The 21,377-nt window shown below is 27.8% G+C and overlaps 1 protein-coding gene across 8 annotated transcripts in view; it reads left to right on the top strand.

The window, feature by feature from the left end:
• LOC129907492 (uncharacterized) overlaps positions 1-10,303 on the top strand; it is a 134,332-nt gene extending 124,029 nt beyond the window's left edge. For 3 of the 8 annotated variants that reach the window (XM_055983757.1, XM_055983755.1, XM_055983756.1), the window contains exons 13-25: positions 35-307; positions 375-496; positions 550-813; positions 2,662-2,787; positions 2,852-2,967; positions 3,139-3,258; positions 4,202-4,269; positions 6,316-6,697; positions 6,758-7,142; positions 7,200-7,274; positions 7,376-7,403; positions 7,528-7,641; positions 9,548-10,303. In XM_055983757.1, coding sequence (XP_055839732.1) covers positions 35-307; positions 375-496; positions 550-813; positions 2,662-2,787; positions 2,852-2,967; positions 3,139-3,258; positions 4,202-4,269; positions 6,316-6,697; positions 6,758-7,142; positions 7,200-7,274; positions 7,376-7,403; positions 7,528-7,641; positions 9,548-9,550 — 2,076 coding nt within the window. In that variant the 3' untranslated portion in view covers positions 9,551-10,303. The remainder of the gene's footprint in view (positions 1-34; positions 308-374; positions 497-549; positions 814-2,661; positions 2,788-2,851; positions 2,968-3,138; positions 3,259-4,201; positions 4,270-6,315; positions 6,698-6,757; positions 7,143-7,199; positions 7,275-7,375; positions 7,404-7,527; positions 7,642-9,547) is intronic. The other 5 variants (XM_055983761.1, XM_055983759.1, XM_055983758.1 and 2 more) reach the window with 5 other exon arrangements.
• The last annotated feature ends 11,074 nt before the right edge of the window (positions 10,304-21,377 follow it).

The raw sequence follows: 21,377 nt of genomic DNA on the forward strand, positions 1-21,377 counted from the left end.
CAAAGGAAATCTAATGGATAACTTTTATTTTTAGCCTGAAGATGCTGCTTTTATGATGCAATCCAACTTTGAAGAGCGTATGGTCAATTATTGCCATCAGTTGACAAATAAATTGTGGCGATCAAATGCTCCAGTATCCTGGACGTCCAGTGGATTTAAGGGAATGACTTTATTGCATTTGGCAGCTGCACTAGGCTATGCCAAGTTGGTGTGTGCAATGCTTAATTGGAGAACAGAAAATCCAAATTTTATTCTTGAGACAGAGATTGATGCTTTGAGCCAGGATGTGTATGGATATACCCCAATGGTGACTGCTTATTACTTTCTTTTTTTTAAGTTTCTTAATAATAATAATAACATATTTACGTTTTTAGACTTGGGCATGTGCAAGAGGACACACAGAAACAGCTTTAATTCTTTATAAATTCAATCACAATGCAATGAGAATCAAAAATTTGTCCTTGCAGACTCCGATGGATGTTGCTAAGTCGAAAGGGTTAGTTTTAGTTGTGTTTCATCATTTCTGTACTAAATTTCTTTTAATTCTAGATTCAAGTATCTTCTATCTGAACTCTCACGTTTAGAAAGCGAGAAGAATAAAAATCAAAATGATTTAAGCATTTCGTATGATTTGAGCAAACAATTAAAACAGAATTCCAGCAGTGATGTATCATTGAATGCTGGTCATACAATCAAAGATGAAATAACTGGAAGTAATAATTCAGATAATTCATCGGATAGTCAAAATACCGATGCTAGTGATATAAATAGAAGTCATGATGGAGTTTTTCTACGGCCTATTGCTGTAGCAAGGTAATTATACACAAAAATGTATTCTTAGCGAAGAAGGCTTATTATTAAAAGTAGGTATTATTTTAATGAATGTTCTGATTTTAATTCATTTTGCTCCAAAAAGAAAAAAAATTGAAAGTTATTGCATGAGTATGTAAAATGTTTAAAAAAAATTAATTTGTTTATTCTTTAACCATTATAAAAAGAAAATTTTTAGACGAAATGTAAAAAGGCTAGTTTGTGAATACGAGTGCGTTTAAGCTTAAGTGCGTTTTAGCTAAAGCGCAAATCCTGTAAAGCTGAATTATGATTTAAATATCCCTCTAAAATAAATTATAACGCTTTATACTTTTTTCTTACTGTTTAAAATCGAAAAGATTGCACAAATTGGTTACAGAATATTTGCCACATGTCAGTTTTTGATATTTGTATTTAAACTTGGAATCCAATACCTCAAATACAGTGCAATACAGCTTAAAAATTAATTAAAAAAAAAAATCAAAATTCCTACATTATAATTTATTTTGAATTTGAAATGAGATAATTTCTACATAATTTGCACAAAATAAACCTTTTGAAACGATTTCGATTTCTTTTGGTCAAAATGAAAGTATGAAAGCAACATATCGTGGGCACAAAGCCAAAACCACGAATCTGCAAAATTGTAGTTTTGAGTAAAACATTTACAAAGTTTTAGAAACTTGTGCAACGGACATTGATAGTTTACACTGTTATGCAACAGATGGAGGATTGGGGTCGACACGCAGTGAATAGAGGCACCGATAATAATTTAAATGACGCGTTAAAGTGAAAATGTCAAAAAATGCAGATTGGCTTTGAACCGACGATATGACGAAGTCAACTCCATAAAGGAATTCACCAAAAAATACAAGTCATCAAAGCCGAGAAATGCTAAAATTATATCTGTTCCACACTCAATCTGAGACTTCCGAATTAAGTCCTATTTGGTTATTTTTGTTCTGAATCTGTTCCCAAATTTAAAATTTGCCATTTAAAAAATTTTTCAAAGTTTGGTTTTTTAAGTCGGTAAAAAAGAAGAAATGGCGGTCCCAAACCAAGTGTGGAACAGACCTTTTGCTACCCTTTATTTTTTTTTTGGTGTTGACTCTGAGTAGGAATCATTATTTAATCGCCCTGTCCTATAGACTTAAAAGTCAAAATTTAGGGGAAAAAAGTATAAAAAAGTATAGGAAAAATAAAATATTTTTTTTTGTTCAAGATTGTAAATTTAGTTATAAATCATTTGTCCCTTATGAAGTCAGTCTTGTTAATCTGATGTAAAAAAAGAAAATGAGTAAATTTCTTACTTTATTTTATTGTTTTCTAAAAGAAATTCTCAGTTCCATATATTCCTTAACGGATTTTCAAGACTTACTGGGTTGTCAATATGCAATCAAGTGGAAGTTTTTTTTACTACCGAAATGTTTAAGACGGAAACATTTTTCAATTTTCGTGGAGAGGTAAAAAATCTTTAAAGGCTAGACAAAGCATATTTTAAATCTGTGGCTTTAAATTAAAGTGAGAGGAGGTAATAAAATGGATATAATTGAAATTTTTTAAAACATTTTTACAAGCAAATGAAAATGTCCTTTCTATTTTCTCGTTTATAAAAAGTTGATTTCTATAAAGGACAGGAGGGAATATTCTTGCTGTTTGAGTTTGAAAAGTGATTCCAAATTGGAATCTCAATTGGAAACAAATCCATGGAATATTATATTTGAATCAATTTATCGTCACCTGAATCCGAGAGCTGTTTTTATTAAGTTTGATTTTTGTTATTGTTTATATACATTTTTCTATTTTATATAGAAAAAATCAATAATTGTCATTTTGTTCTTACAATTTCAGCAATCAAAGTCCACCAACAAATAGTCGTTATTCAAAAAGATCATCCATTGATAGTGGAATAAACATGGATATGCGATCTTTTACAAAATGTGGAAAACCATTCAAAGAACAAACAAAGTTAACAAGGTATACTAATTTCTTATAGTCAAAAGAGCATTCAAACTAATTTCTTTTAACTTTTCCTTTTCAGTTTCGATTGCAACGATAACTACTCACTCTCAGTGGATTCAACATTTGATGGATTCTCAGCTTTAACAAGTTCAAGTTCACTTCTATCTCCGTTACGAAAAATGGACTTTGCATTATGTAAGTAGATAACTAAATGTTTGCCTTTTTTAATACTTAAAATTATACTATTAAAAAAATTATAAGTACCATTTTGGGAGAAGAAAGGTTTAAAAAACAATCAAACAAAAAAAAATCAAAAAACCCTTACAACCATTTACGATCAAAAACTGTTATAATTTTGCAATCTAGGCGAAGTATCAACGTGTAGCTCAAGTCCATTGGCCGAAAAACACGACGGAGACATGTCAGATAATGAAGATGATCCTGACGTCATGACGACATGTAAAAAAGATTCTGAGGCGAGCGTAGGTCAGTTTGGACGCTAATCAATGTTTTCATTTTCAATAAGAACAAAAAAATTGCTATTGACAAATAAGTGTTTTGCTATGAGTTTCATAAAACACCCAACACTCTTATTAAAAAATAATAATTGGCCTCTAACTTTTGTGTATAAAATATACTTTCTGTCTGTGTCTAATCTACTATTCTCTCTTATTTACTCGTAAATACTTGGGTCTCACACCACACTATTCAACTGTATTTTAAAGAAACATTATAATTTAAGCGCTAGAATATGAAGCTGTTAGGTGACAATTTCAAAAATTTTAAACTTAAGCTTTTTGAAGCTCCTTTTTTAAATAAGAAATTTTCAAAAATGTCACAAAACACTTTCATCTTCTGAGTACTTCAATTCAATGTTCTTCCTAGATAAAGTAGCTCATTGTATAAAAAATTAAATCATGGTAATACTAATTGTTGTTGCGCTGAGTATGGTTTGGGTAAAAACTAAAAAAAAAAAAAAATATTTTTAGAGCATTCCGAGATATTTATTTTTGTTGTTTTTTTTTTTTAAAGAATAAATCGGTGTTGTCGTGCTTGTTATACACATATAAAACAATTCACAAAAAAATGACTAAAACGAGCATTGTAAATATACTGTTATACAAAAATAAACGTAATTCTCTGCATGATGTCGTCATTGTTATCTATTAAATTGTTGTGCTTGTTAATACAAAAAAAAAATATACAAAACTATATTCGAAACTAACAAAAAAATGTAAAGAAATAGGAATTGTTAACTGTTATACACAATTAATGTGTCGCAATAATCTTCTCATTTTCCATTGTATGTGTCTAGAATATTACTATAAATTAATATGTGTAAAAATTTGGTTTTTCGATGTTGTGATTACTCATTTTGCTATGTGTTGTTTAACAGATTTTATTAATAATTTTCTATTGATTTTTGTAGGGGAATCAGATGCCAAAGTGTTGACGTTGGCCGAACACATTATTGCAGCTATGCCAGAGAGGATTAAGGTAGGTTAACGCTACTTATTTTTTTAAATCAGTATTTGGTCAGTTGGTTTCATAAGGTGTATATTTTTTATAATTATTTCTGAAAGTTCGTTGGTGTTCTTAAAAGAATTTTTGAAAAAAAAAAATTAAATACAAAACTACAATAGCTTGACAAATTGGAACTAATTCTAACTTATTTTTTAAAAATTTTAATTCAATTTTATATAATGTAATATAATATATACATAATTTAATTGAAATCAGATTTAATAAAACAAAAACAAAAATCTTATACTGTTGATTTTTTAGTATTTAACAAAATACATCTTAAATGAAAAATTAGTTTGAGGTCGAAAAAAAGTAGGTAGGCAATTTGAGCCGCTTGAAAAAAAAACCTAATTTTCTATAAATAATTTTTTTGAAAAACATTTTGAAATGAAATAATATGAAATAACATGAATTCAAGTAATAACTTTTGTTGTAAAAGTTTGATTAAAAAATTCAAAACTTTTTTAAAAATGAAAAAATGTACTTTTAAAAAGTTTCGTTTTTGATTTATATTGAGACAATGTAAGTTCTTTTGAATAACAAAATTCGTTCAAACTGATCCAGTCAAATGTGAGATACTCAGAAATTAAAAAAAAAAAAAAAAAAAAAAACAGTTCTATGACAAGTACCGTTAAAAAAAAAAAACAATTTATGGAAAAAACCTTGTTTATTTTAAGATAGACCTTGTCTAAAAAATAACATTTGAATTGTTATCTAAATCAAAGGAGGCGTTCTTAAGAAAATTATAATTTTTTTTTAAAATCGGTTGGTATATCACTGGTACAGTTATTCATATTAAACTATGATTAATTATAAAAAAGACTAAAAAGTCAAAATTGTCAAAAATTCGAGGATGATTATAATAAAAATATTAGGTAATTGAACACATTTTGCAATATATATTATTTTTATTTCCAAAAATATTTTTTTTTAATTTTAAATGAAAGGCAAATGTATTTGATGAAATATAATAGTTTTCTTATAAGTTATAACCCTGCTCATAATATTGCTTAGATTTTCACTTTGCAAAAAAAAAAAAAAAAAAAAAAAAATAACAATAACAATAACAATAACGCTCTGTTGTTAAAAGTGTTCTTGTTTTTAAGCTACAGCAAACTGAAGAAATTTAAAATTTCACTAAAGTTTATTTTAATTATGGATATTTTTTACTTTTTTTTAGCATCATTGATTATATAAAAAAATAAAGTTTGTTGCTCAGCTCTTTTGTTTATATTGGTCAATTTTTGAGTTTCAACCAAATACGGTTTCATTAATTTTTTTTTTAAATTGCAGTAATGACGTTATCTAATTTTTTTTTTCAAAATGTTTAAAATAAAACAAATTTTTTTAAACAAATCTGCTTAGATTGAAAAATTGTTTTTTGTGAATATTTTGTAAGTTTTTACTGGGTTTTACTTTTCACCACTGTAAAAACACAAACTGTCTTAATTCCATACATTAAAACAAATTGTTGTGTAAAATTACACTAACTTTTTATCTATGTCCTTGAAGAAATTGCGAGTATTGTCGAATATATTGTGACATTCGTCAAAAATTTTTTTTAGGGAGATTGGTTTTGTTTCTTCTAAAATGCATCTTGTCCTACCATAGTTCGAATACTTTTGGTCACCAAATTCATTTTTAAATGTTAAGTACAAGTTTTTTTCACTTAGTCAATATTTCTACCAACCCATATTATCTCCAAGTGCTGAAGATGCAGTTTATGTTCATATTTGTAGGAATTTATTAGTGACCTCTTGAAAAATATATATTTATGAAAAACTTTTTAACAGGTTCCAGGTCAGGAGCCTGTTAAAAAGTTTTTCATATAGTATGTTCATATTCATAGTTAGATAAGTAGCATCATTTTAGTAAAAGTTTCCTGCCAGAAAGAGAGTAATATGTCTTACCAAATTTAGAAACCAATATCGAAATTAAAAGTTTATACCTCGTTACCACATTTTCTGTATGCTTATTTCATTTCCAATTTTGTTTTTTTCTTTTTCCTTTTTCTTTCAGAATGAATCCGATGAAATGATGATTTTGGGCAGCCCCATGTCTGAATCTCTGCATGGTGATAATACTGGAATAAGTAATATGCAAGACAGTTTCATGGACCCGCTGCTAGATTCTCTCCCAAATACACATTTCGATAATGATTTCAATTTCGACTTTAGTGATCATAATTATCGTTATCATGATGTTAGCACACCATGTTCCAGTTTAAGTCCAGCCAGTTCGGGACCTCTGCAATCGCCAGCAAGTTATTCTATTCCTCCAGATCCGCCAATGAATTCACCAAGTCCGCCACCATCAACAAAACAATTAACTGAATTTCTGCAAGCATCGAACAACGCTCAGCGACCATTTGAAGCTGATTTTTCAAAACTTACACTGACTGGTAAAGTTCATTTTTACTTATTTTATCAAATTTATCTTAATCTAAATCAATCCATTACAGATAGTGAACAACGAGAATTGTATGAAGCTGCAAAATGCATTCAAAAAGCATATCGATCGTACAAAGGTCGTCAAAAGATGGAAGAACAAAATAAAGAACGTTCAGCTGCCATCGTTATTCAAAACTATTACCGACGTTATAAACAATATGCTTACTTCCGGCAAATGACAAATGCTGCTTTAGTCATTCAACATGGCTATCGGTCATATTGTAAGAACAAACGATTCAAAAAGTCACCACAGTCGAATAGTCTGTCGCCAGGAAATAATTTGACGTCCAGTTACAATGAGAGCTCGTCTCAATGTTTGTCCAGCTATTACTATCAACAACAGGACATTTCACAACCGACCACACCCAAAGAAACTAGTCCTTCAGGACCATTAAAGTGAGATTTGAAATAGAAATTTAAAAAAGTTTCTAAATGATTGTTTTTATTTTGCAGGAGAACCTATTCACAGTCAACGCAAAATCAAGCTGCCAGGAAGATTCAACAATTTATGAGACAATCGAAATTAAAGTGAGTAAAATTGTAATAAATTTTCTAAATCAATAAATACCAAAAAAATTGAATATAAACTTAATTAAAAAAAAAAATATGATACAATATTTGCACGCTAGCATTTGGGATGGCAATGTATCCTTATTGGTAAGGGTGCAAAACTGATTTATGAGAATATTGTTTTTAAATTTGATTTAGTTTTTTATTTCATTTATAACTTTGAAGAATCGTGAATGTTTTAAATTAAAATATTTTTGTATTTTATTCACAGACTTCAGAGAGAACGAGCAGAAAAAGAGAGGCTGGTGCACCAACGCAGGGAGGAATACCTCCAAAACTTGCAGTATCGAGAGCAACTGGAAACTGCGCACAATCAAGGACAAAGGTAAACACCACAAAAGACAACGAAATTATTCAGAAAGTTCATCTCGATTGAGACATGAGATTAGAATCACATATATCCATCACACGGCTTCCCCGAATGTATCGGTGTCAACTTTGTTTGCAAGAAAAAAGTGCTGCTGTGTCTTTTCTAACTGTTTTTTTTTTTTTTGTTGTATTCGGTTTCCATGTTATTTTTTATTTTAAAAGAGCCCGAAACATTTAGCTCCATTTGTGAAAGAAGTAGAACACCTTTGACCAAAGGAAAATTTAAGTTTTCAAGTACAAGAACCTTAATGCTGAAAATTTAAATTTAAATCTTAATAATCCAGTCAAATAAGGGTTTAACCTCGGAATGAATGTTAGTAGACATTTTTTTTGCTCAGTATCTTACTTTTGCCTTTCTATAACATATCTCAAAAGTCTAGAAAAATCTCATGTCCGCTTGTCGCGATTTCAAGGTCAAATCGCGAAATGGAGATTTTCAAAATTAGCAAAAATAGGCTATGGTATTATATACACATATGATACATGATTTCAAGGTATTTTTTAATGCTGATTCCAAAAAATCTAAAATCAAGACAATCTGACGTCTCTGGAAAAAGTTATACCTGTTTTTCATCTGTCAACTCATATTATTATAACAGTTGCAAACTTACTGCCGAAAAACCCTTAAAAGTAATGGTAGCGGAACCAAATTTTGCATGAAGGTTTTCATATCCATTATTATTAGGAATCAAAACAATGCAATGCAAAAAAACATTTATATCTATGACAAAATGGTATTTTTTGAGAAAAGGGAAAATTTTGGGATGTGCACTAAAAAACATCCTGGTACAATCTTGGAATTAGTGCTAATAGGCTAATTTTTTTGTTTCTATCTTTGTTTGGATATTCTATAACTTATGTCAAAAATCTAAAAAAATCTCATGTCCGCAAGTTCTAATTTTCTTGGTTTGAAGATAAGTTGCAGATTTTAAAAAATTGAAAAACTACACTTCAGATATTTGTGTCAGATCAACATGAATAAGGTGCATTACTTTTCAGGGATGGTCAGGTTGACTTGTTTGTGAGTTTTGTTGGAATAAGTGTTAAAAAATACCTTTAACTCATGTCGCTTATGTTGGTATACATATAAAAATTTAAACTTTTCTTATTAATTTTTTAAAATCTGCACCTTATCTTCAAACCAAGAAAATTAGGACTTGCGGACATGAGATTTTTTTAGATTTTTGAGGGTAGTTAAAGAATATCCAAACAAAGATTAAAATGAAAAAATTAGCCTATTAGCACTTATTCCTAAGATGAACAAAAATCTTCTTTAGTGCATATCCTAAAATTTGCCCGTCCATCAAAAAATACCATTATTTCGTAGGTATATATATTTTCTGTAATGGATTGTTTTGATTTTTAATAATGATGGATTCTAAAATCTACATGCAAAATTTGGTTCATCTACCGTAACTTTTAAGGGTTTTTCGGCAGTAAGTTTGCAACTGTTATAATAATATGAGTTGACAGATGAAAAACAGGTATAACTTTTTTCAGAGACGTCAGATTGTCTTGATTTTAGATTTTTTGGAATCAGCATTAAAAAATATCTTGAAACCATGTATCATATGTGTATATAATACCATAGCCTATTTTTGCTAATTTTGAAAATCTCCATTTCGCGATTTGACCTTGAAATCGCGACAAGCGGACATGAGATTTTTCTAGACTTTTGAGATATGTTATAGAATGGCAAAAGGAAGATATTGAGCAAAAAAAATTTCTACTAACATTCATTCCGAGATTTACCCCTTTTTTCTCCTTATTTGACTGTATTATATGTTATTTTGTTAAATTAATACAATTTATTTTCTATATCATTTCATTACTGATTTTGTGTTTATTTCCCTCTATTTCAGTGAAATGCTGTGATTCTCAATATGCTGCTTCCATATAATGGAAGTCACACAACTTACCCGCAGGGAAATGGAAAACTTTAATTAAATGTATATGTTAATGATGTATAATCTTTAGAGCATTCTTTAAAAACAAAAAAAAAATCAAACTCTCTTTAAAAAAATATTTGTATAACTTTTAATTCGCCTTTATAAGTATTTTAACCTACATTCTCAATTGCTAAAGTTAAATTATAAAACAAAAAACAAAAATAAAATAAAAACTCTTATAAATTAATGTAGTGAAAAGTTAGTGCGATAATATCCTGACACAATATATATATATTTTTCGGTCTTTTATCACACCTCTAGAATAAGTCTTAAATAGTAAGAAAACAATACAAAATGTATTCTCTATTTAGGACTTAAAAAACTATCGCACTTTTTTCTCTCTATCTCTCTGTCTCTTAAATCTCTTTATAAATTAAAACAACAAAAATAAAAATAAAAACAATAATTAACAACTAAAAAAAAAAACTACAACTACTGCTAAATATTCCTTAATATTAAAACTTAAAAAAAAAAAATAATATTTGAATGATAAAAGAAAAACAAAACAAAAATCTTATATGCCAACAAGTTCTTAACTTAAATTATATAAACAAAAATACATAAATCTTCTTAACTGTGATTCACAGTTGAAACATTAAATTTAAAACAAAACAAACAAAAAACTATTAAATAGTCTTCTTATCCATTTCGAGTAGGTGTGAGTTATTTTATTTATTTTTTATTTTTTTAATTAGATTTCTTATCCTTCCTCTTGTATATTAAATTTTTTTAATATTAATATTAATACAACAATTTTACTCTAAATTATATATATAAAAAAAGAATGAATTAGAAGAAACAAAACAACATAAACTGCTTAAATTTTGTTCTCAAACAAAAAAAAACACACCAATTGTAAGTTATTCGCTTTAAATATACCTAAAATTAAATATAAATTAAATTTAAAAAACAAAACAAAAAAAACCTACTTAAACATCTTAAATTGTAAAATTAATATATACATACATACATATAGCGATATTTTTTTTTTTCTAAAAACTTAACATGTATAACTTAAAAAACAATTTATGGGAATTTTTTCAAGATGAAACAATGAAAAATCTTAAAAACTTATTAAAACAAAATTTAACATTTAAAATTGCTTTTTGCACTTTTGAAGTAGACTTTCATAATGAAACATTTCAAATTAAATATAAAATTAAAAAAAAAAAACTTATATTTATATAATAAAAGTATAATATTGTATACCTATACTGTTAAAAAAATAAAAGAAATATGCATTTTAGAAATGCATAATCAAATATAGTGAGATAATCGAGATTAAAACAAAAAAAAACATTTATGAAAATATATATATTTAAAAAAAAAAACAAAAGTAAGAGTAAAAAAAAAAAATAAGAACATTAAAAGTTGTTTTCTTCCGTCCACATTGTTAGCTTTCATAATGTTATAATTATATTATAATAGTTTTGGGCAAATTATACCTCACTTTTAAAAAGTATTGAATTTCTTGTTTTTTGAACACGATGACAATGTAGAATGGTAGTTTTCTTTTTGTGACTTGTATTTTTTTAAATAAACAAACTGTTAATAAATTGTTAAAACAAATAATAATAATTATATATATTATATTATAATACAAAAAATATTGCATCTTGATTATAATATTATGATCGAAAGCATTTAAAAACAAAGCATAACATCAAAAAATCATTGTGTGAATATAAAAAAATGTTACCTACGTCAATGGTATTTAATCCAAACATGATAATGGTAGTATTTTGTTCATACTTAAATTAAAAAGAAGAAAAGTTTTGTATTCCAGTTTAGAAGTTATGAAAAGTGTTTACTACAGTTAAAGGTGTAATTGTTATTTTTTTGTTTATTAAGTTTAATGATGTTTCCATATCTAACTTCTCTGTAATATGAGATTGACTTTCATCTCATCAGATTGGTAGGTAGAAACTGCTAACTTAGAATGCTAATTGAATTAATTAATTACTCCTCAAACTATACATTTCATTCGTATTCTCAGCTAATATTGTTGAGATGGATAGTTCTGTTTAAGAAAAAAAAAAAATTCGTATAAGAATTATTAAGTATTACCAACTTTTGAAAAAGGCATCTAAAAGTGACTAACAACTCATTCCTAGCTTCGTCCTTGTTTTAGAACATTTTGCTCCAATTTGTTAATTTGGTCTATAGCCTAAAATCAGTTAATTATCACGTTTATATTCCAATATGCAATTCCATTGACAATGAAAAATGATCAGGAAATGAAGAAAACTAATTAATTTCTGAAATACAAAGTGCAAATTAAAAAAAATACATTTTTTGGAGTTATATATTGGAGTGAATTAGTAACGGGATTTATAGAAATTTTTAACTTTTTATTTAAGTATGTATATTTTATTAAGGTGTTTTTTATCTAAGATTTATTCCTTTTTCGAAATTGACAGAAATGTGTAGAAATAATTTAGAGATAAAAACAATGATTATTTTGTGAAACTTCTTCTATGTATCTACATAAATTGGTATCAAAAATGAAATAGAACAACATTTAAAATTTAATTGCAGTTGCACCTGCGTAGATTTTACTTTGCAAAAGATTGCGCTTTAGCAAAAGAAACGACGAACAAAAACATTAATTGAAATCTAAAACTCTTTTACGAAATTTCGTGAAGTCATCCATCCCAGGCTTTATAAAAGTCGGTCAAATTTAAAAAAAAAAATCTTGGGATAGTTTTTCACTTCTTATACACTCGTATTGTATTGGATTCATGATATTGGCCCATATGCATACAAAATAGTAAATACTTGTACTAAGGTATAAATAAATGTGAATAGAAAAATTTCATACTTTTCAATTTTTCAAGTAAAAGCATTTAGTTTGTATTATGCATATCAATCATTTTATTGATAGATGGTATACAAAAAGGAGGTCTCGAAATTTTGCTCTATGTACTCTCGGTATAATAAGTTTTAGCATAAATGGTTTAGACTTTAGAAAATTTGTCACCTATCATCTTAAGAATACTCTCTTCATCTGAGGAGGTTTGTTCGGTTGACACTACATTGCGTAAGCAAAAAAATCTTATTTAAAATCTATATTTTAGAGAAATGTTCTGTTAATAGCAGGAGGTAATTTGATCAATCATCTTGGTTACAGACCGTCAGATAAGTCAGCTTGCACAGAACGCTATTCTTGTAAGGCCTCAATTTTAGGAACAAAAATAAAGGTAGGGTGTTTTCATAAACGTCGGAAATCTGCGTCGGTCCAATCGTCTTTCTGCTTTGCTGCATTAATGAACACACCAATTCTGCAGAATAATTGCAGGCCTGCGTTTGTACAATTTTCAGCAGTCACTGAGTGTTCATAAACGTCAGAAAAAAAATATAAAAAAATTACCATAGAATGAGTTTTGTTTAAGCGAAAAAAATTTCTTTTTCAGTTCCCGAAAATATTGTTTTTAATAACACGAAAAATTTGTAAACCGTGTTACATTAGGGTGGGTAAAAAAAAATACTCTCTTCTAAAAAAAAAAAAAAATAATAAAAACACCGAGTAGTTGACATTTAAAACAAATTATCTATGGAAAAAATATTTTTAATTAGGGTGTTCAAGAAAGTTTTTTTATGCGTTTGAAAAAAAATGATTTTTATTGCACAGAAAATTTGTTAAGTGCGTTTTTGCTATAGTAATTTTAAATTCATGCCGAATTAATTAAATTGAATTTGGTTGAATTCCAAGCGTAAATGTTAAATACCTATACCATTTTTCTGAGCCCCCTAATTCGAAAATACCTACCCCAATTTTACATTATATTTCATAAACCATGTTTTACAAACTTTCTTTGCAGTGAAAAATAATTTTTTTTTGTAATTAATTAAAAAAAAAAATTTGAACCACCCTAATGGAAAATTTTTTTTTCTTCGATAATTTGGTCAAAACAATATCCACGTTGTTTTTTTTTGGATAATTCAAGCATTTGTAGAAGATAACATTTTTTAGAGCCAAATTAATACAAACTCCTTTTTTCAAAAAACACGATTTCGAAATTTTCTGTGTCATTAAAATTTAAATTTTTTGAAAAATGAAAAAAGAAACATTTTTTGCACCACCCTAATTAATATGTTTGTTTTTCATTTTTTTTAACAATATTTACATTTATTAACAAAAAAAAAATCGAATCAAGAGTCAAATAAATTTCTTTTATAGTTCTGCAGCAATAAAATTTTGGCTGCGCAATCTGCCCGATGTTGACGACATACTGACGTTTATGAACAGCAAAACTGCAGTTGGACTAAGTTAGTCCGATCGCAGATCTGAGTTTATGAACACGACTAACGCAGGCCTAAGTTAGGCAGACGTTTATGAAAACACCCGTACTTTCCATAATAATAATTATTAAGAAAGTAATTTTATAAGCTTAGAAACTGCTCATATAGTATACCAGTACTTAAGGAGAGTTTGCTTTGCCAGGTTAAATAAGTTCCAATTTTTGTTGGGGTAGGTGATTTTGTAAAAAAATTTTAAAAGTAATGCAAAAAAATATATAAGACTCATGCATGTATTCAAATAACATCTACAAAAATTAAAGTAAAATCACCTTCTCTTGGACAAGAAAAACCTCCACTTGAATATTCTAAATTTAGAACAAAAATATTTCTTACGATTTCGATAAATCTTACAATATTAGAAAAACATGGTGTGAGTCCCGACACATATGGTTGAAATCTTAGTCTAGGATTGATAGAATCTACAGTCCGAAAAATGTATTTTTATGAAAAACTTCAGGCAAAAATCCACCCTCTATAGTAGGTCCAAAGTCTCCAAAAATCCTTAAAGATTTTTTTTATAAACGACGTTTAAACAGGGGTTTGTGAGAAGCTATTCTTATCAATATTTCGTTTATAAAAAATAACAAAACTAAATCATCTTTTATGATTCCACTGGAAAATCGAAACTTTTCTTCCTCACATACTTAAATAAAAAAAACAAAAACAACTAATAAATTATAACCATTTTAAAAATAAAAATTCTATTTTTTTGTAAATATTATCTAAAAAAAAAAACTAAGCCTATTAAACTCCTATCGAACTGAAAATCAATATTCACTCAACAATCAATATGTGCAATTTTTATCGTACTATATTATTCCTTTTTCTCCCATTCTCCCAAAAAAAAAAAACATAAGACAAAAAAATCTTCCCCATTCCTCTCCCCCATTACCTAGAGTAAAGACTTGTTTAACAAAAAAAAATATATATATCTACAAATATATATATAAAAATAATTAAACGAAAAATTTTAAATTTTAATTAAAAAAAATCTTCTCTTTTCGTTAGAAATGTCTAAAAATTTCTTCCACACATCATGTATTATACAAAAAAAAAAAAAAAACTTGAAAAAAAACTATAACAAAACAAAAATAAAAATCCAAACTGAACATCTAAGGCAATATTTTGTGAAAACAAAAGCAAAACAAAACAGAAAATAGTTTAAAAAATAGTAAAATTTTATCAAACAAAACAAAAAAATATATATCCAATTTATACGTATGTATTGAAAAAAAAGAAGGAAAAAAATCTTTAAAACTAGAATTTAAATTTAAAACAAAAAAATACGAATTATAAAAATAAAATCACACAAGGTAAATTACTAAATAAAACAAAAAAATATATAAATTATACTTAAACAACAAAAAAAATAAAACAAAAACCAATTACTTATGAGAGTGCTTGTTAGTTGCTAATGAGTCGTACAATGCTTTATGAATATAAATAAATTTTAAACAAAAAAACAAAATTTAAACCAAATGAATTTTACTTCAGAACAAAAAATCAAAATTAAAAACAAAAAAAAAATATTCTCCTTTTTTATTGAATTTGAATTTTCTTCAACACAGAATTTTCACCAAAATTTTAAACAAAAAAATATAAAAAAAAACTTTATAAAAATAATTAAATGAAAAAATAAATTATATATATTATATATTTAAATATATAATTATTACCTAAGTACCTAAGCCATTTGGCAAAAACAGTAGTAATTTAATTTAAAAACATAAATGAATAAAAAAATATATATACATAAATTATATAAAAAAAAAAAACAACTTAACACCAAAATTATTAAAGCGAAATCATACTGATTCATATTTAGCTTAGGAATATTACATGTATATGTACCTTTACATATACATATATATGTTTGAGAAAAAAGAACAAGTAAAAAACTCATTTAGATTGTTAGCACTAAGCGTATCAATATTTTTACTATTATTACCACAAAATCAGAGAGAAACAAAAAAATTATCTATATCTAATTAAATTAAATTAAAAAAAAAACTTCCAATTAAATTAAAAAAAAAAACACTTCAGAAAAAAATACATAAATCTTTCCAAAAGAGTAAAAAAAAAATACTTTTTAGTAAAAAATACGAGTTATTAAAAAAATACTACTTCTACTCTACCACTTCTACTATAAAACAAAACAAAAAAAAACTATAGTCAAAAGGCCTAGTCTAATGCAGGCAAAGCCAAATGATTCCTGCATATTTTCTTAATACATATTTAAATTATAATTAATTATATAGCCTATTAATTATATTCTTAAATAAAACAAAAAAAAAAAAAAAAACAAATAAATCGAATTGTTACTTCGCGCACTTGAATACTGCGACGACTCGGAATGGGGCTTGTGTTTTGAGATAGCTTAGCTATATTACACACTTTTCCTCTTAATTTTATCCTAATTTTTTTCTCTCTCTCTCTCAGACATTTAACACACACTCACTCACTTACACACACCCTGTGTCCGATCGTACTTAATAAGCTTTAAAAATAAATTTAAATTAAAAATAAAAATTGAATTTAAAAAAATAAAACAAATAAAATCCAATTTTTATGAAGTTTATTAGATATAAATTAAAATTACATAAAAAAAAAGTTATAAATGAATTAGTATGTTTAAACTTCTTTGAAAAAAAAAAAAACAACAACAAGAAAATGAGGTAAAAAAAAGTTAAGAAAATTAAGTCTTGTCGTTTATCATACAAAAAAAGAATTTAAATAAAAATAATTCAAAAAAACACATATTTTTCTGATATTTCAATTCTCTCCTAGTAAACTTAGATTTAATTTTAAAAATTAAGTAAAAAAACAAAAAAAAAAATCATACTAAGGGCCAATTTTTCAATAGTCAGATAAACCTCAGATAGAGCTTATTCCTAGGAATAAAAGTTTTTTTTATATTGACATTTGGCAGTTTTTATTCATCTGATAGTCTAACTGACGATTGAAAAATCAGGGCTAAATCAAAAAACAATTATTTAACAAAAATAATAATAACAAAACTGAGCTAAATCCATTGTTTTCATAATTTTAGAAAAAAAAAAAAACTTGTTTATTCGTTTCTTTTATTGTTATAAACTTGAAAATGAAAAAAAAAACTATGTAATTAATTACAAACTACACTTATTTTATTAAATATTAAACTATTAAAAAAAAAACTATTTATGGAATTTTTATTTGTAAAAATGGATGCTTTAAACCTTGGCTGTTTATTCAAAAGACCCAAGAACTGAAGGTACATGATCATAAAGACCAACCATTTTTTTTAATAAGAATTAAAATAAAAGCAAATATTACTCCAGTCAAAGCGTCATTTGACCTTGCGCACAGAGGCACTGTCAGTTTTTATTTCACGGATCGATAGGGGTATATTCAAAAGGATTAAAACCCAATTTCTCATCACCTAATCATTATTTTTAGCGGAGTTATTCACAAAAATGCATTTTTTGGGATATTTTACTTCCAATCTAATATCTTTGCTCCAGTATGTCGTAGACCAAAAAATGAACATTCATTCTCTTCCTTATAATATTTTCTATCGTTGTATGTAATTTTATTGCATTAAAGTGTGTTACTACAAAATGGCAGCCAGTTAAAAACAATTGATAAATGAACGCATGCAAAACCGGTGCGAAAACACCCAAAAATATCGTTTTCTTGGGAATAATTCGGCTTCAGAATGTCTTACGACAAAAAATAAAGCTATAGATTGTTCGTTACAACATTTTCTATAGATTTGGTCCACATTATTTTTGTTGAAACAAATAAAAAATAAGTAATATTAAGTCAAAGACGTTTTTTTGTTTAGCAAACTCTTGCCTTATTATTTTGTAAACGGTGCAAGTATTGGCTAACAAAATAAAATACTACTGTTGTAGTCCGAGCATGTCCCGAAGATGTCCCGAGAATGTCCCGAAGATGTCCCGAGCATGTCCTGAGCATGTCCCGAGCATGTCCCGAAGATGTCCCGAGAATGTCCCGAAGGTGTCCCGAAGATGTCCCAAGCATGTCCCGAAGATGTCCCAAGCATGTCCCAAGCATGTCCCGAGCATGTCCCGAAGATGTCCTGAACATGTCCCGAGCATGTCCCGAAGATGACGCGTCCCAAACGCGTTCGACGTTGTTTGCAATAAATACATAATTTTTATGACGATTTGTTTTCTTATTCAGTTTAAATCGCCTAATGATACATTTAGAGTGTTAACATTTTTCACAAGCGGTCACGGGAACAAAAGTGATTATACCGAAAAAATAGTTTTCTGACCTAAAATGTTTCACCGATTTTTTTTGAACTGCACTGTATTTATATTGTTTTTAAGAGTAATGGGGCTTTTCACGAGTCGATTTTTGCCGTGCGGCGAAGCTTTTCGACTCGTGTGAACGTAAGTCGCAGGCGACTAAAGTGACAAATCCTAGTCTAACGACATATCGTGCGGCTAAAATCGACTCGTGAAAAGTGGGCATAACAACATAATATATTTCGAGGCATAAAACTCACTTTTAGGTTCCTGATTTAATCCTTTATTATCAAAATCTTTATCCGGCAGTTTCATTTTGAAGGCTTGACTTTAGAGCCATGAGACTTACAATGAACACAAATCTTACTTTCTTTTAACAAGAGTGATGTGATAGACCAGGGTCGATAATTTTTGAAACCAAAAAAAATCATAGTAGAATGAAACCCATTGGAAAAGGAGGTGAATATGATGAAAATTAAAGGAAAAATAAATTACGGGCGAGCCGAGTTCGGGAAGTGGGTGGGTTGAGTTTTTAATGGTAAAAAATGGTATATCTCGATTTCCGGCAAAACTACAAATCCTATAGAAAAAAGTTGTATGGCAAAGTTGTAGGTAATAAAAAGATCTACAACTTTTGTATCAACAATTTTTTCACATAACCTCAAAATTTATGTGAAAAATTCAAAAAACCGAGTTTTTGGTTTTTTATTTTTATCTTTTTCGAAAACAAAAATTTTTCAACGAAATTTGGTGAAAACTTACCTTATTATGTCCCAAATACACTGTAATTTATTTGATTTAAAATATTAATTTGTTCACCTTATTTTGACTTAATACCAAAAAAATACCCTAATTTTCAATCGAAAATTCACGTGTCAAAATATCAGCTTTTTTCAAAAAGTCAGTGAGCATGACGTTCGTTAAAATGTCTATTTTCTGATGGTGTAAAAAAAAATTTTACATTAGTATACTATAGAACATGTTCTAGTAAAATTCAAAAAATGAAAAAAGCTTGAATTCGAAAATTTTTTTATCATTGTTTACAATTTTGGCCTATTTATTCAAATTTACACTTTAATTACTCAAAAAACGTAAGATTAATCAATGTAACATGAAATCTTACGTTTTTTGAGTAATTTAAGTGTAAATTTGAATAAATAGGCCAAAATTGTAAACAATGATAAAAATTTTTTTTCGAATTCAAGCTTTTTTCATTTTTTGAATTTTACTAGAACATGTTCTATAGTATACTAATGTAAAATTTTTTTTTACACCATCAGAAAATAGACATTTTAACGAACGTCATGCTCACTGACTTTTTGAAAAAAGCTGATATTTTGACACGTGAATTTTCGATTGAAAATTAGGGTATTTTTTTGGTATTAAGTCAAAATAAGGTGAACAAATTAATATTTTAAATCAAATAAATTACAGTGTATTTGGGACATAATAAGGTAAGTTTTCACCAAATTTCGTTGAAAAATTTTTGTTTTCGAAAAAGATAAAAATAAAAAACCAAAAACTCGGTTTTTTGAATTTTTCACATAAATTTTGAGGTTATGTGAAAAAATTGTTGATACAAAAGTTGTAGATCTTTTTATTACCTACAACTTTGCCATACAACTTTTTTCTATAGGATTTGTAGTTTTGCCGGAAATCGAGATATACCATTTTTTACCATTAAAAACTCAACCCACCCACTTCCCGAACTCGGCTCGCCCGTAATTTATTTTTCCTTTCATTCTTATCATATTTCCTTCCTTTTCCAATGGGTTTCATCCTACTATGATTTTTTTGTACTTTTTAATGTTTTTGAAGGCATCGGCACTGGTCTATGATGAATGTTATGAAAATAAAAAACAGACCTACAAAAATACATATAAATTAAAATCAGATTTTTTGATTCGGGACATCTTCGATACATCTTCGGGACATCTTCGGGACATGCTCGGGACATCTTCGGGACATCTTCGGGACACCTTCGGGACATGCTCGGGACATGCTCGGGACATCTTCGGGACATCTTCGGGACATGCTCGGGACACGCTCGGGACATGCTCGGGACATCTTCGGGACATGCTCGGGACATCTTCGGGACATCTTCGGGACACCTTCGGGACATCTAATACCGATATACTTGAAAAATTATCAAAATGTCGTTGAAGTACTGCAAAAAAGTCAAAGTTTTTTCCAAGTTTTCTACATTGAGGGCAAATTTTTATAATTTTAGCTATATTGCTGTCCTTCAATTGTTTACCCTGCAATAAAGAAGCAAGGACAAAAGGTTAATATTTTAATATTTTGCTTAACGTACAAAAAATTAGTTTCAACTTTGAATTAAATTAGGATGTGGAACACTACATCATTGTTAAATTTTGAATGATATTCATTTTAAATCATTATGACATTCAATTAGAGTAACATATCGCTGGCTGAGAATTATAAGAGTGTATTTCATACAAAATACAAAAAATGAGTTTTATACACCAACATTTTTGTAATTTCAACGGCTTTCAGATACAATTTAAAAAAAAAATTAGAAAAAAATTAATGGCGACGGTACAGGTAAAAAAGACATACAACTTTCATGATTTCACATATAAATGTATTAATATAATAAGGTTCTATGTCATTCAAATTGTAACATAGAATAGAGCTGTAGCAAACCGTATGTATTCGTTACTTAAATGCGGGTATTCACTTCAGTAACGAGTAACGAAACGTTACTGCCCAAATAATTTCGTTACTCGTATGTTTCGTTACTATAGTACTGAACAAGTAACGAAACATGCGAAACATACGAAACGTGCGAAACATACGAAAAATACGGAACATACGAGTAACGACGATACTCCAATTCCAATACCAATTTGGAAATGCGAAACGAAAACAAAATGGTACACTGCATTTGTCGTGTGCGCATTATTTCGCATCTCGTATCGGTTCGGTATCATTATTTACCCCGTTTGTATGGCGATTTGAATCCGAATTGAATCAGGATTTAGGTCTATATATACCTGAATCGAATTGAATCCGGATTTGTCGATCCGATCCGACTCGGGGAGCTGAATCGAATCGAAAATATGCATATATACCAAACGAATTGAATACTCGAGATATAATTTATGGTGGAAATTGTGTGTGATTGTCTTCTTATTTGCAAATTTTACTGTATGTATGTATTATGA

Source organism: Episyrphus balteatus, chromosome 1 (assembly GCF_945859705.1).
Source record: "Episyrphus balteatus chromosome 1, idEpiBalt1.1, whole genome shotgun sequence".
Classification (NCBI taxonomy): Eukaryota; Metazoa; Arthropoda; class Insecta; order Diptera; family Syrphidae; genus Episyrphus; species Episyrphus balteatus.